The 17,660-nt window shown below is 52.2% G+C and overlaps 1 protein-coding gene across 1 annotated transcript in view; it reads right to left on the bottom strand.

Moving 5' to 3' along the window:
• Nucleotides 1-3,208: 3,208 nt before the first annotated feature.
• The window catches only part of ATOH8 (atonal bHLH transcription factor 8), a 36,246-nt gene continuing 21,794 nt past the window's right edge, over nucleotides 3,209-17,660 (bottom strand). The window contains exon 3 of the mRNA XM_011281182.3: nucleotides 3,209-8,058. Within this exon, the coding sequence (XP_011279484.2) occupies nucleotides 8,053-8,058 (6 nt within the window). The 3' untranslated portion in view covers nucleotides 3,209-8,052. The remainder of the gene's footprint in view (nucleotides 8,059-17,660) is intronic.

Here is a 17,660-nt window from a genome sequence, read left to right as displayed (position 1 = left end):
TTTGGAGAGTGAGCTGACCAGAGCACTTCCGGCAGTGCCTGGGGCAAGCACGTGGGTAAGAAAATCCTGGCCCATTCAAACTCCAAACATTCTAGTGGCTTCACACACTAGCAGTCTTCAAACTGTGCTCCAGGGAACCCTCTTAGTGTCCCATGAGAGACAGGGGTATGAAATAAAGATTAAGTGTGCTCCATCAATAGAAGAATGAATAAGCAAAATGTAGCATATACATACAACAGAATATTATTCAGCCACAAAAAGGAATAAAGTTCTGACACAGGCTACAACATGAACAGACCTTATTAAAAGCATTATACTTAGTGCATTAAGGCTAATAGAGAAGGACAAATTATGGTACAAAATTTCACTTACACGTGTTACCTAGAATAGGCAAATTCATAGAGACAGAAAGTAGAATAGAGGCTACCAGGGGCCATGGGGAGGTGGGAAGGGTTTTTACGGGGGTGAGAACAAAGTTTGGGGTATAGATAGTGGTGATGGTTATACGACATTGTGCACATATTTAATGCCACTGAATTGTGACACTAAAAATGGTTAAAATGACAAATATTATGCTACATACATTTTTCCACAGTAAAAACATTTTTTTAATGTTTATTTTTGAGAGAGAGAGAGACACAGCGCCAGCAGGGGAGGGACAGAGAGGGAGGGAGACACAGAATCTGAAGCAGGCTCCAGGCTCTGAGCTGTCAGCACAGAGCCTGATGCAGGGCTTGAACTCACGAACGAACCGTGAGCTCATGACCTGAGCTGAAGTCAGATGCTTAACTGACTGAGCTACCCAGGTGTCCCAGCATTTTTTTAAAAGAGAATAAGTGCTGAACTAAGTTGGAGAGGCACTCATTTCTCAAAGTTAAATGTTTTCCTACTGCAGGACTTTTCAGAGGAGTATATTACGCTGAGGCTCCCAATGGAGAGGACCATTGAACCCTTTGTTCTTAGAAGGCCCAGTCCTGTTCATCTTAGAGCTCTTCCCCAAATTACAAATTTGGCTTCCTAGGCTGCCTCTCACACCTGAAAGAGGCACCAAAATCTTTTTCAAATCCGGGTTTTTATTTAGAAAATAAAGGTCAACATAGCTATCCCAAAGTGTGCCAAAAAACTTGCTTTTTGTTTTATTTTCTTCCCCAAAAATGGAGATTTCTTTCTTGGAACTTGGAAACATTTTGAGTTCTTTACTTAAAAAAAAAAAAAATTGTGTGTTGCATGCATGTATGTGTGTGCAAGAGGGAAATTCTCTAGAAACTTCTGGTGTGGAGCTGAAAATGAAACCCCAGAGGATGAATGCTTGTTGTCTGTGGGCCAGATGGCTTTGAAGGTGGTTTGGGGTATGGGGCTGGCACAGGGCTAAGTTCAGGGCTCTGTCTGCTTCCTGGGGGAGGGGCAGGCTTTGTCCTGTCCCCTGTTCCTGGTGGTGTCATCAGTCAGCTGTTTTAGGAGGGACAGGCTTTCCTGTAAGGGAAGGGAGAAATGTGGCTGCCCCAGGGCATGCATCCCCATGTATCTCTGCCCCAGAAGCAGGGCCTTGGATACTGCTCAGCTGAGGGTGGGTGAGAGCCCCAGCCAGCCGCCCTATTTGCTCGTGACCTTTCCACTGGACATCATATTTTATAGTCTCATGTTGTCTGGCCTGGGTTTGGTGGGGACCTGGGGTTGGTTAAGGGGGATATTAGATTGAAGAAAAAAGGCTGGATTCAAGCCCCAGCTGTGGGACGACTTAGGGTGAGTCACAGCCCAGAAATGTAGTGTCAGGGAGTGAAGCCAGAGGGGAAAATATTTATAACTGCCGGAAACATGATGAACCTGTCAAAAATATATGAAATCAGCTAAATAAATTGGGAAGAAAAAGGCAAGGCCTTGTTTGTTTTTTGTGTGTGAGTATAAACATTTCTTTAAAAATCATCAAGAAAGAGAAAAATAATTCCTCTACATACAACTGCCATATGTGAGTGATGTTTGGGGGAAATTGAGGAAATGTGGCTGTGTTCCCTTGAGCTGAAGCAGGTTAGAGAGACAGCATCAGCCATAGGAGGCAATTGGCAGAGAGATTATGAATTCACTGGACCCAAGAAGTCAAAGCTGAGATAACCATGGGGATATAAGGCCCCTGAGAATCCTCAGAGATCTGGAACGATGCTGGCCTTCTGTGAAGACAGGATGGAGGTGGAGATGTTTTTATTTATATCTCAACAGGAGAGAGGAACCCTTAGGACCTAGGCCACTGATGTTGGGTAAAGCAGGGTCCCTCTGGGTGCCCAGGTTCGGGACTGGGAGAACTCCAGTTCTGGGAGGAACCAGGGGGCCTAGGTGGATCCGATGCAGAGGAAAGTTAGATTGAAAAGGAACCGTTTCCACTGCAGCAAACACTAGGGTTCAGAAAGCATGTTGTTTCAGGGGCAGCCAGAGAAAAGGAACCTGGAATTCGGCCAGCACCCCAGGATGCCAAACTGGGGGTCATAGAGACTGGGGGGGATGTTGGAGACGCTGGAAAACAGCGAGGACCACTGGCCACAGATCTGTTGGGCAGCTAAGGAACCTGGACTTTGCCCCGGCGGAGATGGGCCCAGGGGAGGGACTTCAGAAATAAACCACTATCAGCCACAGCGGAGGAAGGGTCGGCCGGGAACAGATCAAAGGCCAGCCAGGGTGCGCCACACAGCCCCATGAGCAATAGCGAAGGCAGGCCTTCTAACCTAGCCTCAGTCCTGTCTTCCTGGCGGTGCACCCAGCAGGCTGGTCTGAGGGTGTTCCTACCGAAACTTGCTCCAGGAAGGCAGAGAGAGCGCATCTCTTCGATTGATTAACAGTGACTGCCCGGAGCGCGGTCAGGAACTCCGACCGCAGAGCCCGGGAAGGAGAGCCACCGCTGATTGGTGATGTCTGAGGCAGGCGGTCAGGGGGTGTGGCAGCGCTCATTCATTCATCCACACCCGGTCCGCAGCAGTTTACCTCCTCCGTGCCTGGCCCGTGTGCTCTGAAGCTGTCCTCTTCGCAGGGTCTCAAAAGGCTCAGCTGCAGAAAGAGCAAAAGTGCCCACAGCCCAGGCTCCCCTCTGCTCTGGCCCTTCTCCCTTGGAGCCTCTTTGAGGTTTTGGAAAACGCCTGTGTCCCACTCTCTCGGGATCTTGAACAAATTAGCTGCGTGGTAGCTATTTGTGGAAGGAAGAAAGTAAATGCGGGAATCACCATATTTTCCACTTTTTTATTCATTTAACAAAGAAACCAATATATACATTTTGCAAGGCCTTTTCGAGGATTTGGAGATGAATTAGACCCAATCTTTGCCTTCTAGGAATTCATAGCTCATCTGGAGATTAGACATGTGCCCAAATATCTGTAAAACCAGGTCGTTATTTATAAATACAAGTTCTTTGGGGGTGCCCGGCTTCAGGAAGGCAAACAGAGCTTGTCTGGGGTCTGGGGTATCAGAGGGGAGGAGTGTGCCGAGGTGAGAACCAGGATGGGGGGGGCGGTAGCAAAGGAAAAGCCAGCTGCCCTTCCTCTAGCCCCCCACCCCCACCCCACCTCCCAGGCAGGTCCCCCTCCATGCCTCCCTGTGCTCCTGGAGCCTGGAAACAGAACACAGCTGTGCAGGATTGGCGGCAGCAAGAGGTCGGAGTGACAATGGCATTACAAGTCCCCCTGAAGGAAACACTTGGAGATGTCCAAGTCTTGCTCTGAGAAGGCCAGACTGTCACTGGGCTACTGGTGATGACTACCTTGCTGCTTAGAAAACAGCATGGACAGAGGGAGGCAAGTGCAGTGCCAGCTCCAGCCTCCCAGCTGGCCTACCATGGCTGACCACAGCACAGCACTTGCCCACATCTCCGCCCTGGATCACGGGCATGAGGGGCTCTGTGGGTTCCTCCAGCTCCCAGCACAGTCCCTGCATGCTGTTACCTGTTCTGGCCCCTGGGACCTGCCCCTCCTCCTCGCAGGCTGGTGAGAAAGGGGAGAGGGGTGAGGGTGGGTCGGAGAAAAAAGGACAGCCCGGGGCCCTTGGAGGACTCAGGTTGGTAGAGGGAGGGTAGGAGGATGTCTCAGGCCAGAGTGATGGTGATGGGGACAGGAAGGAGTCACTGTGTGGGGAGACGGAATCCACCTGGGACCCTGGCCCAGCTGTGAGCCCAGAAAGGGGCCCAGGGACTCATGGACCGCCCTCCCCAGAACTTAAGCCTCTCTTCTGGGATGATGTGGGGCCGGAACCAGGAAGCAGTGCAGCTGATGTGCACAGAGTTTTTGAAGTTTTATAAAGCTGGGTGGAGCTGGGAACTCCGAGTCCTGGAGCAGTTCTTTGTGGTTTGTGTCCTGCGGAGAGCAGGAAGCATGCATGCTGCAGGAACCAGGCAGGCACTCAGAGGTACACACACAGACATATGTGTCACTCGCAGCTCCCCTGGGTCCCTCTGTGGCTGGTGATTGATGAGCCATCACCGGCACGTGGGCTCAGGACGCAGAGCAAACAACAAAGCAGGAGGCTGTGCCGCAAACAAACCTGCAGGGCTCTGTGATCACAAACCCTCCGCTGGACTGGGACGTGAGGGGGGTGGCTCTTCATAATTTTTATCCTGTCGAGGGTCTTCTTGCCTGGCTGCTTCCATAAAATGGCCTGAAAGGCTGCCAGTGAAAATTGGCAATCTCAATCTACCTCAAATGGATCTCCCTTCCCTGGGAGTATCTGCAAGCGTGTATACAGATGTGCATGTGTACACAAGAAGGAGTGTACATTTGTGTGTGTGTGTGTGTGTGTGTGTGTGTATGCACAAACACAAGCTGCTGTACTGGGGGAGAAGCTGGAAAAAGAAAGAAAAGCATGAACTTTCAATCGTTCACACACATATGTGCACGCATGTGCACACAGAGCTATACACACACACCCACGTCCACCCATCCACATTTTTGGCCCGGCCTGTATCCCACATCAGTGATTCTAAATCACTTTTTTGTCAAAAACCTGAGCCCACTTAAACCAGTAGCTCTCAATCTTGCCAGCACTTTGGAATCACTTAGGGAGCTTTTAAAAATCCCAATGTCAGGGACGCTTGGGTGGCTCAGTTGGTTGAGCACCGACTTTGGCTCAGGTCATGATCTCACAGTTCATGGGTTCAAGCTCTGTGTTGGGCTCTGTGCTGACAGCTCAGAGCCTGAAGCCTGCTTTGGATTCTGTGTCTCCCTCTCTCTCTGCCCCTACCTCTCTCTCTCTCTCTCAAAATTAAACATTAAAAAATCCCAATGCCCAAGTCACACTCCAGACCAATACATCGGAATTTCTGGAGATGGGACTTTGGCATAAATATTTCATATCAATAATCATAATCTCCTTAGGTGATTCCAATGTCCCGCCAGGGCTAGGTATTCCTAAAAGCCCTTCTCCCATTCCTCTGCACAGAGAAAACTTCTGTTCATCCTTCAAGACCCAACTCCCAAGGCCTCTTTGGAGGAATTGCCTGAAATTCCCAACGACATCTTAGTCATCTGACTGTATCATAATTATTTGCTTATCTGCCTGTACAGGTCCATGAGCTCCGTGAAGACAGGTGCTGTGTGAGATCCATTCCTCCATTGTGAACACCCAGCTTAATGTCTGATAATGCAGCTAATGACCAATAGATGCTTCAGAACGAAAGGGAAGTATGTTACAAAGGCCAGGAATAAGAAAGGGGTGGGAGCGGAAGCCACAGGTTGTTTCTGGGTGGTAAGGCCATGGGGTCTGGTCCCCTGGCAGCAGAATGAGGGTACCTCCCCACCTTTTAGTAACAGAAAGGGTCCTCTTATGTCAATAAGTTTCATGCTGTTTGGTCCACATTTCCTGCTTCCCTAGGAAGTGTCACCAGCAATACTCAGAAAGTCAGGGAGACAAGTGAGTGGGGATATGCCTTGTGCCTGGAGCCCTAGGTGACCAACCTTTTTTTTTTTTAATGTTTATTTTGAGAGAGAGTGGAAAGGGGCAGTGAGAGAGAGAGAGGGGGGCGGAGAGAGAGAATCCCAAGCAGGCTCCATGCTGTCAGTGCCGAGCCTAACGCAGAGCTTGATCTCCCCACCATGAGATCATGACCTGAGCTGAAATCCAGAGCTGGATGCTCAATCGACTGAGACACCTGGGCACCCCAGTGACCATCCCCTTGTAGCCCCCATCCCAAGCCCATTCTGTCTTGCAGGGCACCTTTGCTCTGAGGAGTGCTCTGAGCAGTCTGGGTCCCCTACTTCTGTCCCAGATCCAGGACCTGTCCAACAACCTGGTTCTTGGCAAAGGGCCGTGCCTGGGAAACACTAGTGCAGGGGGAGGAGGCTCCTGTCAGTCAGCTGCACCTGCAGACATTCAGGACCCAGTCCAGGATCCGAGGGAGCAGACCGACACGGCGTGGCTGGGCTGAACCAAGGGACAAATGTGCACCCTGCAGGAGCATAGCTCCTTTCCTCATCACCTCCCATCTCCCTGGGCAGCCCTGCCCCTGAGAGTCCTCTCCCCATTCTTATCTTATGATCTCTTCCCCACCCCCAAATGCCCACTGAGGTGAAGTGATGTGACAAGGCCACACAAAGACTTTGGGCTGGGACTGGACTAGGGGGCCAGAAAGGGGGTGAGAGCACAGGATTTGGCGTGAGATCACCCTGATTTGAGGGCCAGATCCATCACTGTCTCCTTGGGGCCTTATTTCTTCATCTGTAAAATGGGATTAAAATGACAGTTCCCACCTCATAAACTTGTGGAATGGATTAAGTGAGGTATGAAGTGGAAAGAGCTCCTCACATGTTTCTGACCAGGCCTCCTGGTCACTAGTCCAGATTTGAGGTCATGGTGAGGGCTCCCTACACCCTGACACACACACACACACACGCGCACACACACACACACTCACATGCTCAACTTCTAGGCCAACACCAGCCTCTCCCCTCCTCCCACAACTCCCCCTTAACTGACCAGCCAAAGTCCTGGTCGCCCACAGAGTCCATTCAACACGAGCAAGTGTTTTCTTTACATGTTTGGGCTTTTACTTCAATTTGAAGCAGATGGTTGAGCACAGATGTGAACAGCTTTGGCCTTTTGAGCACAAGGAAGGAATAGGCCTTGGCTTTGAACATGCCCCTCGCCACCTTACTGGCCCATTTCCCTGGTCCCTTCCTTCCCTCTGCCCACCCCCTGCATAACCGGGCACAGACTACTGGCCTTCATGCAGGGCACCATCTTGTTTTCCCAGCCAGGAGGGTGGGTCATGGGCAAGGAGTGGCTGGCTGGGCTGGCTGGGGAGCAAAGACCCTTTAGGCTGGTCACCTTGGGGGACAAGACCCTGGGGTGGGGTACGGAGTGGTCAAATTGGTTTCTTTTCCCCCTTACTCCCTTGCCATGATGCTCAGGGCCCAAGAAGCCTGGACCAGAACACTGACAATCAGGGTCAGAGGCCTAGGCAGCCAGTGGGAAGGAGAGAAGAGAGCCAGGATCTCACATCCCACTCCATATAAGCACCCCCAGCCCCCTCTCACAGCCCCCAGAAGGCTTATCTTGTACCCAGCCAGCTCAGGACCCAGCGTAGAAAGAGAGTGCCAGGTCAGAGGGTTGAGTGCTTCCAATGGTCACCAAATGTCCATCCCTTCCATGAGTTTCCTGTGGGATCGCTGACTCGTCTTTGGCTTGAGATGGAACTCGGGCAACAGGAGGAGCAAAAGTCCTAGAGCAATGGGGTGGCTTTTTGCCGTGGGGTTTTGTCACCACCATTTCTTCAGTGTCTCTGTGGAATCTTTGGCAACGAATTTCTGCAGCCAGACAGGGGCCTCAGGCCCTGGGCAAGGGGGAGGTTTTGCTCTCCCCTCCCTACCAGGCCGAGGGCAAAGTGCAGAGTCACCAGAGTGGCTGAGGGGGGACAGGAGGGCAAGAGGGAGGCAGGTGTGCCCCTGCCCCACCCTGAGAGGCAGTGGTCTGAGCGTCTGGTGGAATCCTGGAGAAGACAAGGCTGGACTTGGAGAGCTCACCTTCTCCTCGGGCTTGACCAGAACGAGGGCCCACGGAAGCATCCTTGGTCTAGACCGGGGCCAGTCACTCCTGAAAGAAACAACCAACCATCAGAAAAACTTGACTCTCCTGACTCTTTCCTAAAGGCCAGCTGATCCCAGGAGCTGGCACCCCAGCACCTCCTCTCTCTTGATCCTTGCTGGCTCCTGCCCCGGGAGGGACCTGTGTGGCTCAGGCAGGGGACTGCATCCTGAGGGGTTCAGTAAGTGATGGAGCCGGCATCTGGACCCAGAACTGGCTGCCTCCAGAGCCCACACTGTCCCCTTACTCCTCACTCTGCATTTCAGAGCCATTGCTGACTTGGTCGCTTTGGGGATATGGGCAGGGCTGCAGGGGTTAGAGGGGGGCTCAGGGACACCTGGTGCTGATAACACAGTCCTCCGGGTCACACCTCTGAGGCATGTGAGTCAGGTCTGCCCCCCCCCCCACAGGAATGACCACCCGCAGCCCCTTTTCCCTATGCTGTTCAGACAAGAGCACTATACCAGGAGTCCAGGGGCCTCCTCTACGTGCTGTCCATCCACCCCACCAGGTGGGTGACCTGAGACAAGTCACTTAACTCCTCTGGGCCTCAGTGTTCTCCTGACACAGCTAGAGCAGGTCAATAATTTTCAGACTTTCTTTTAAGCAGCAGAAATGAAGTCTAACCCGTGAAACCCTAACACAGAAAACAGATAAACACGGTCTGGTGTGTTTGCAGTAACAGGGTAGGGAGGACACAGGGAGAGGGGGTCACAGGGTGCATTCCCTCCAACGGGAGGCCGGGGACATCTCTGAGAACCCAGGGTGCGCAGGAGCCTAGTTTGAAAACCACTAGGTTGCACCGTCCATCGTGCGCGCCTCGCAGTCCCGACCTTTGGAACCCTCACTCAGCAGCTGAACGTGGTGTCGCTCATGAGAAAACTGACCGCAGGGTGTGACTTGCTACCAGGGACAGGAGACAGGGAAAGGTCACAGGGGCTGCTGGGACTTCAGGTTCTGGGGGGAGGTCAGCACTGTGGGGGGGGGGGGTCCTGCGAGGCCTCCAAGTCTACCCAAACACGCCAAAGAGCAACAGCAGTGCCCTAACCTGGCACAGCACACTCCTACGAAAGCAGCTCCAAATACCGCTTCTCTGGGATTCTTGCAACAACCCTGAACAAACAGCTAAGTACTCGTTTTTGAAGCAAAACATCTGTCAGGCACCTCCACCATGCCAGGGGGGCTTTCTCCGCACCCTCATCTCAGAGGTGAGCCATCGCCGGTGGAGAGGGGGCGCTGGAAGCTGGCGGCCATCAGGATTCGAATGCGGATCGACAATGTTTGTTCTACCACAGAGAAGCTGCTTCTGCTGAACCGGAGGCTTGGGGAGCCGGGATGGGGCCAAACCACAGCCTGGAGGGCCTGCCAACCACAGGCCCCGGTGAGCCTCGCAGGCCTGGGGCGCCGGGCTTGGCCAGCGGCCAGGGTGCGAGGCTGGGGTAAGGCTGGAAGTGGGGTCCGAGGAGGGCGAGAGCTGGGCCAGGAGGAGGGGGCGTCCCCTAGCTAACAGAGGCTGAGAAGGGAGAAAGGAAAGAAGAGGGAGCATCTTGATGGGGTGGGTCCCGGCTCACATCCTCCGAGCCCACAGTGCGGTGCGTGGCTGGCCCCAGCAGGAATCTGCTTTTTGTTACCGAGTCTGAGGAGGAGGATTAAGAGGCGGAAAGGAAACCCGTGGGGATGGCACAGGGTCTGTGGTCCACGGGGTGATTTACAGCCCGCGTCAGCCAGTCGCTGGCTGCCTGGGCGGGCCCTGCGGAGAAGGGCCCAGAGTTCCTCTCTGTCCAGCCGGCCTGCGGTCTGGGGGTTCGGCGCAGAAAGCTGGCTGGGCAGGCGGGCCGGAGGTGTCCCACTAGCTACTCGGTCAAGGCACCAGGGCCCTGCCCGGGCTCGCTACTGGCCCTCAGGCCCTGCGGAAGCCGTGACTACCACCCAAGAGCAAGGAAGCCAGGTTCTTCTTGCCAAAGCCTGACCTTCAGTTCTTGCTCCCACCCTTTCCCTGGTGTCTACACTGGACCTGTGTTCCCACCGCCCACCTCGGTACAGGAATCCCAGCACACGTATCATCCATACATGGAAGTCTTATGTCAAATGGGGCGTGGTGGGAAGAACACCAGGAGGCCTTGGGTGCCAGGACCTCCTCTGTGATTAACCAGCTTTGTGACTTTGGGGAACTCACTCTCCCTCTCTGTGCTTAATTCCTTCACTTGTACAGCACACACATGGATTTGCACGCCCCCCAAAGGGTACGAACATTAGGCAGGTGAGGTTATCCCATCTGGGAGTCTGGGAAACATTTTAGACCTTGACCCCACCTTGGAAAGTCACTACATGTATTAGCGTATTAAAGGACTGAAAAGTCCTGCAATGAAGAAATTCACAAGACTTTATTTACTCGTTATTTTCTGAACTCCTATGATCCTGTGATCACAACTGCACCCTGAGTCAATCTGTGGCCCTTCCCTCTAGGTGCCTCCCAGAAGCAGCACTCGGCCACATCAAGTATCTGCTTCCTTCCTGCCTACCAGCTGGCCCAGTCTCTCAGCGCCCCAACTCAAATGTCCCAGTGGAGGCAGCCGGTGGTCCAGCCTCAATCAGATTTCCTCCACAGATCAGCTGTGGCTGCAGGGTTAGGAGACAAACCCATGGATGCCCCTTCAGAAGGGGCAGGGTGTATGTGTGTGTGTATTAATTACAGGCACATAATTACAAATGTGACAGAGAGGGCTGGCAAATACCCCCAACTTTGGCAACCGTACTACAGACCCCTTCTCATGAAACTGGTGGCAACATCCTATGTCACCTCATATAGAAGCACAGCCTGAGAGGGCCTCCCGAACCCCATCCAGCTCTGGGATTTATAGGTGGTGTTTCCTCTTTGGGCCAAGGCTCTGGGTACAGAGGGGAAAGGCTCTTGGCTCACTGCTCACAGAAGTCTCCTACATCCCAGCCCCTTACCACAGAAGATGCCCTTTAAACAGGTTCTGCAGTGAAAATAAACTTTGAACACGACTAGGCAAGATGGCCTCCCAGGTCCCTTTCCACGGTCTGACGTGCTGAGTCCGATGGAGGTGATTTGGTCAGAGTGGCAAAGTGGCTGAGTCTATCACATTTAGAAATCATTTTTCTTAATCTGTTCATTTGTGGTCAGAACATCATTTGTGGTCAGAACATCAGCTCCACAAGGACAGGGACATGGTCTGTTTTGTTCCCTGACGTAGCCCGAGAGCCTAGAACAGTCTGGACACATACTAGCATCTTGATAAATATTTGTTGAACACGTGAATAAATATTTCCCGTCACAGGCATTTTATTCACCATAGCTTTTATATACCATGGAGTATGTTTCCTGTTTCAAATGTAACTTCGCATTTTTGAAAATATGCCTATGCTTTATGGAAACTTGGGGTAATTGTTGTGAATCCTGGAACAATTCTGCATCATTTTTTGCTTTTGTTCACCTCCAGTTTTTTATTCTGACTCTATGTCCTCTGCTTACCAAGTCTGTCTCCGGCTTTAGGTGGATTGGTTTCCTCTTTTGATCACTTCTGTGTGTTGCAGGGCAATTTTACCATTTTAGGGGCATTTAAAAATGACTGTGTCTGCTTTCTAAGGTATTTTACCTTTTAAATTCATTTTCAGTCCATGTTACCTACTTAACCATTTTTCATTATTTTTAAATTATACTTTTTTTTTTTTTTTTTTTTACATTTTAGCAATTTGGATACAGCCTTCTACATGCAGAAAAAGACATCTAATGGAACGGAAATCCCTTTTTTTGCATTAGTTTGTCCTAAAAAGAATAGTCAGGTTTCAGATGTTAGTTTAAAACAAAAACACAAGGGGCACCTGGGTGGCTCAGTTGGTTGGCTGAGCGTCCGACTTTGGCTCAGGTCATGATCTCACAGTTCATGAGTTCGAGCCCCGTGTCAGGCCCTGTGCTAATGGCTCAGAGCCTGGAGCTTGCTTCGGACTCTGTGTCTCCCTCTCTCCCTGTCCCGCCCCTGATCGCACTGTCTCTCTCTCTCTCTCTCAAATGAATAAACATTTAAAAAAAAATTTTTTTTAAATACAAAAGACAAGCAGAGAGGACGTGGGAAAAGTATTTTTCAAGACCCATGCTATTAGGTATTATTTTTTCTTTCACTTTTAAGTACATCCATGTTTGGGCTGGAAAGGGGGTTCTGTGTTTGGTTCTAAATGCAGAATGTTGGCGTTCACCTTGGCCCCAAAGTCAGCAGGCTATGGGGCTCTGGGCAAGTGAGTTCATCTCTCTATGCCTCAGTTTCCTCATCTTTATAGTGAACCTAGTAACAGTACTCACCTTCCAGTTGCCAAGAACCAATGAGACAATGGAGCGGTGCCCCCCCCCCGCCCCCCCAGCAGGGCCTGGCACACAGTGGGAACACTGGAAGGTGCTGGCTCACGTTCCTGGAAAAAGCTGAGTCCTCGGTTTGACTAATGGGTGTTTAGAAACATAAAAAGGCATCACAGGCTGAAAAGTCTCAAAGTAAGTTTATGTCATCTCGACCAATTTGCTTTCAATGGATTGTTTTTAAAAATGTAGACACAACTTCTAAAATCACATAAGGCATGTCTCTTGCCTCATGAATGGATAACCAAAGTGTGGTGTATCCATGCCAGGGAATATTATTCAGCCACAAAAAGAAATGAAGCTCTAACACATTTCCAGAACATGGATGAACACTGAGAAGAGTACACTGAGTGAAAGAAGCCAGGCACCGAAGACCATGTGTCACAAGATTCCATTTACACGAACTGTCCAGAATGGGAAAATCCACAGAGTAGGCTAGGACTGAGGGACAGCGAAGACCGTGGGGTAGGAAGAAATAGCTAAAGCATACAGGGTATTTTTTTTTTTTTTTTTTGCCTGATACAAAAGTTCTAAAATTGTGGTAATGGCTGCACATAGGTGTGAAAATACTAAAAACCACTGAAGTGGACATATTTTTTTTTAAGTAATTTTTTTTGTTGTTAAATTTATTTATTTATTTTGAGAGAGAGAGAGAGCATGTGAGCGTGCACACAAAGCAGGGGAGGGGCAGAGAGAGAGGGAAAGAGAGAGAATCCCAAGCAGGCTCCACACCATCAGCACAGAGCCTGATGCGGGGCTCAAACTCCCGACTGTGAGATCATGACCTGAGCCAAAAGCAAGGTGGGACGCTTAACCAACTGAGCCACCCACGCGACCCTGAAGTGGACACTTTAAACAGGTGAACTATATACGATCTCAATAAAGCAGTTAAGTTTTTAAAAACATTACACAGGGACATGTTAATTATAGGAAAACTAGAAAATACAGAAGAAGGAACAGAAGAAACAACATTTCAATCACCTCAGTCTCCCCACTAGGAGCAAACCACTGATAGCCTTGGGTGACTTATTGTTCCATATATTTTTATGCTTAGACCTACCTATATAGTATTTTTTTTTTTGTTTGTCTGGGTATTTATTTGTTTACTTGTATTTTAAGATTTTTATTATTTAAGTATGCTTGGCACCTATATAGTAGTTTATGAAAGTGGAGTTATGTTGTGTAAACTGCGGGTGTTTGTGTTTTCTCCAACACCCCAGCCTGTACACCTTTGCATTTGGCAGATGTGTTTTCACATCTCCACGGGCCAGGCTGTGCTGAGGTTATTCTGGGCACAAGCACAGGCCTGGGCTTCTGGCCTCCCAACTTCCCAGGGAACTGGAAGCAGGTATGGACCAGCCCACCCCCAGCGCCTCCCGCCCCGCCTGGCCTGGGCGCCAGGGGTGACAGGCAGGAAATTTATGAGCAGTTGGAGTTGGCTGCTATTTTCTGAGGGCGGGAACATGGTGTGAATCAAGGATCCCACTGTGTCCGGGCTGGGAGGGCCCTCTGAGGTCCCAGCCATCTAAGATTTGCAAAGGTACGGCCAGAGCCCCTTGTAGGCCAGGAGAATCCGCCTGGGGACCATGAATTGGGAGAATTCATTTACTCATCAAAGATGTACTCAGTCCCTACTGGGTGCCAGCTCTGTGACAGGCACGGGGTTAGAGTCCCTGCCCTGGGGCAGCTGACGATGTAACTCCAGGGTGAGACTGAAAACCACTGCTGCTGGTACATGCCATTGACTCGCCCGGTCCCCCTTGTGTTCGCTCCTCACTAGAGGAGCGGCTGAGGTGGCCAGGGGCTCTAGGCTAGTGTGCAGACAGCTGCCTGGGCAGCTAAGGGGCTCCCCTGCCCTGCGGGCCCCAGCCCCCCAGGTGGGAGCACGGGTGGGTCCAGCAGTCTAAGCCCCCCATTGACTGAGGCCAGTGGAGACGACCAAACTTCAGTCAGTCAGTGACATACAGAAGAACTGCCCTACCGGGAAGAATGAACCCCCTCATCAGACAACGTTGAGGATGAGAGCAGGTAACCCTGGGGCCCCCTCCTGTGCTAAGACGCCAGCCGCAGAACCGGGTCCAGGTATGCTGGGCAAGCATTGCGAGAGCACAGTCCACACACCCCACGCTGCCCTGAAGCTTTACTTGGAGTTACGCCCGCCGGCTGGACCATAAACTCCAGGAGGGCAGGGTTTTGTGGCTGGGTCCCTGCTGTCTCCCGGTCCAGGATAATCGGGGCTAACTCGAGTCCAGTCTCTTCACACCCCAGGCCCCACCTCCACTGCAGGCTGAGAAAAACATGCCTCTCCTCTGCACTCCCGAGGCACCGTATGTGGACTCCCACACCCCTCCGTGCCACGAATTATTGTTGGTACGATTGCCATCATCATCCCCTCGCTCACCCCACATACCTCGAGTGCGAGCTCCCGAGGGAAGGAGGGGGTCGCGTCGTCCTGTCCACCGCTGTCCTCCCAGGCCTAAGGCCAGAAGTGAGTGAATCGGCGCTCAGAGCTACCATCTACTGCCTCGTGCCGGGCACCACGCTGCCCTCCTTTGCATGTGCTGTCTTACACACTCCCTGGGAGGTGGCCATCTCTGCTCCCATTTTGCAGATGAGGAAATGGAGGCCGGTCCGGTTTCCTGACCGGCCTGGGTCACGCTGCTAAGATGCAGCAGAGCAAGGCAGACCCCCTGACCTCTGGACAGCTCAGCTTCTTCACTGGCAAGCGGGCTGGTGAGTCCCCAAGCCATCCACCCAGCTGCCACCTGCCTTGGTTCTAAGAAAATCTCCGTCTTTGTCCTTTGAGCCTAAGGGAAAGGTGGCTGGCAGTGGGAGGCCTGGCATTCCCAGAGCCAGGGCCAGAACCCAGAAGGAGCCCACTGAGCCTGCAGGGGATGGCCAGGGAGAGCCGCGGCCCCCGCCACGCTGACGCCTTCTTGGGCTACAGGCCGCTCTCTCTGGCTGCCAGTCTCTCACTTTCTTTCTCCATGCTTTGCCTATGTGTCTCTGTGCCAACTTTCTTTTGGCCTCTCCTTTGTTTATATCTCCCCGTCCATCAGCCTGTCTGTCTTTCTTGGCCCCCACCCCACCCCACCCAGAGCACAGAGCACTGGGAGGGTCGAGCTGGCCCGAGAGAGGCCTGAGGCCCAGCTGCTGCAGCTTCCCATCTGCTTCCCATTCTGTGATGTTGTCCAGCCAATTCCACTCGGCTACACACTGCTCTTCCAGACCCCAGGAGCTCAAGGAGCCCGTGACCTTGCCCCATAGCCAGGGGAGGCACTCAGGCTGGAGGGGAGCAGACAGCTGGGCAGACAGGTGGCCCAGCCAGGTGAGGAAGGCCCTGCTCCCTGGCAGCTTCCCGGTGGGCCCTGACCCATGCCCCTCACCCCACCCCCACCCCCACCCCCGCTATGCACATACACACACACACACCTAACCGCAGTGCTGACAGATCCCTGTCAGACCTGCTTCTTCCCCAGCTGGGGATTGCTGGCCATCACTGCCCTGCATCTTTCAGTGCCTCCCCCCCTGATCCTTACTGCAACTGACAGCAGGGGTGATGGGGAACCAAGCAGACAAGCCAATTCACGCCCAAATGCTGGCCAGCGCGCCTTTGCAAAGATCACGATGTATCTCTCCAGGAGACCTCCAGGAAGGAGTCTAGCTGCGGATATTTCAGGACCAGCGGGGCAATAACATGTGGTCATGGAGCCCCTGGAGAGCCCAAACAATCAAATGACTTCCACAAAAACAGCGTGCAAATGCAGTTTTAAGGTGAGAAAAACACCACCCCTACCCCTTCTCATCATCCCTGGGCCTCTCACAGCCAGATTCTGGAGGCACGGTGGGGGACATCTTTGATCAGGGCTCTTTACTCACTGCCACCCTGTCCATCAGTGACACCACAAAAGTAGCTCCCAGCCGCATAAGGGAAAGGCCGAGACTGGACGAGAAACGATTATTTTACCCACATGCGTGTGCACACGCACACCTACTGACAGGCAACACGGCGCGGTGGCTGAATGTGCCAGCCGTGGCACCACACGGCCTCTGTTTGAATCCTGACTTCCTCATTCTACAAGCTGTGTGACCTTGGGCACGTTCCTTAACCTCTCTGTACCTCAGTTTCTTCCCCTATAAAATGGTAATAATAGTAATCTACTGCAGGAGGTTGTAGGGAGGACTCAAGAGCACAGTGGCGGCCCCGCGAAGCACTCGGCACTAGGCAGTCACGTGCCAGAGCACACGTGTGTGCATCTGAGTCTCCCTTCCATTGGCCCATTAGCTCCTCAAGGCAGGACTGTGTCTCCACCTCAGACTGCCAGGGTCCCACCCAGTACTGGGCACAGAGGAGCTGCCTATTAGATCCTGGGGAAGACAACTGGAAACCCCTCCTTTCCTATGGCTTCCACTCGTCCGTTCTTTCGGCAAACATCTACGGAGCGTTTAGACCATGCCAGGCTCCCTTTGAGGCACTGGGGATGCTGCAAACAGCAAAACAGACACGGAGCCCTGCCCTCCCCGCACTGACATCCTAGAACCAGCTCTTGCACAGAAGCAGACTTCCCCAGAGAAAGGAAGCCTCGTGTTTTCTGTGCCAAAACAGCTTGGACAGGTCCTTTCCTAATAATTGATGCACTTCCCTGCATTCTCAGCCCGACGTTACTGGATGTACTTTAGCTTCCTCTTGACAACCCAAGGTCAAGCCCAGAAACATCGGGCCAGAGAAGACTCCACAGGTCCCCGAGGCCTCGGGGGCCCTTTACCCAGACACTAAACGGCTCCAAGCCTCTTGGCTCTTCTGAGCCTCTGGCACTGCTCTCTTTGTTTTTCTGTTTCCTCCCACACCATCAGACCGCTGGCCGTGACTCTGGGCGCTGTCCCTGCACCTGCTCCAGGTTACCACTTCAATAGGTTATTTCTGCTCAGCTGCTCTGATCTGAGACACCGGGGAGTCCAGCTTGTCAGAACTGTGCACAGATTAAGGGCCGTGGGCTCTGAAGAAGGCCCCTCCAGGGCTCCCCTATGAGCTTTTATGCTTGGCCCTTGTGTCATTTAGCCCTGCCCTCCAAGGGGTGGGGCCTTTGTTTGTTTTGTTCTCCAACATGACCCGGCACCCAGAACAATGTCTGCCGCACAGTGGACATTCCAAAGTATTTATTCTTTTTTTTCAACGTTTATTTATTTTTGGGACAGAGAGAGACAGAGCATGAACAGGGGAGGGGCAGAGAGAGAGGGA

The sequence above is a fragment of the Felis catus genome, chromosome A3, assembly GCF_018350175.1.
Source record: "Felis catus isolate Fca126 chromosome A3, F.catus_Fca126_mat1.0, whole genome shotgun sequence".
NCBI lineage: Eukaryota > Metazoa > Chordata > Mammalia > Carnivora > Felidae > Felis > Felis catus.
This window is presented reverse-complemented; position numbering and strand designations above follow the sequence as displayed.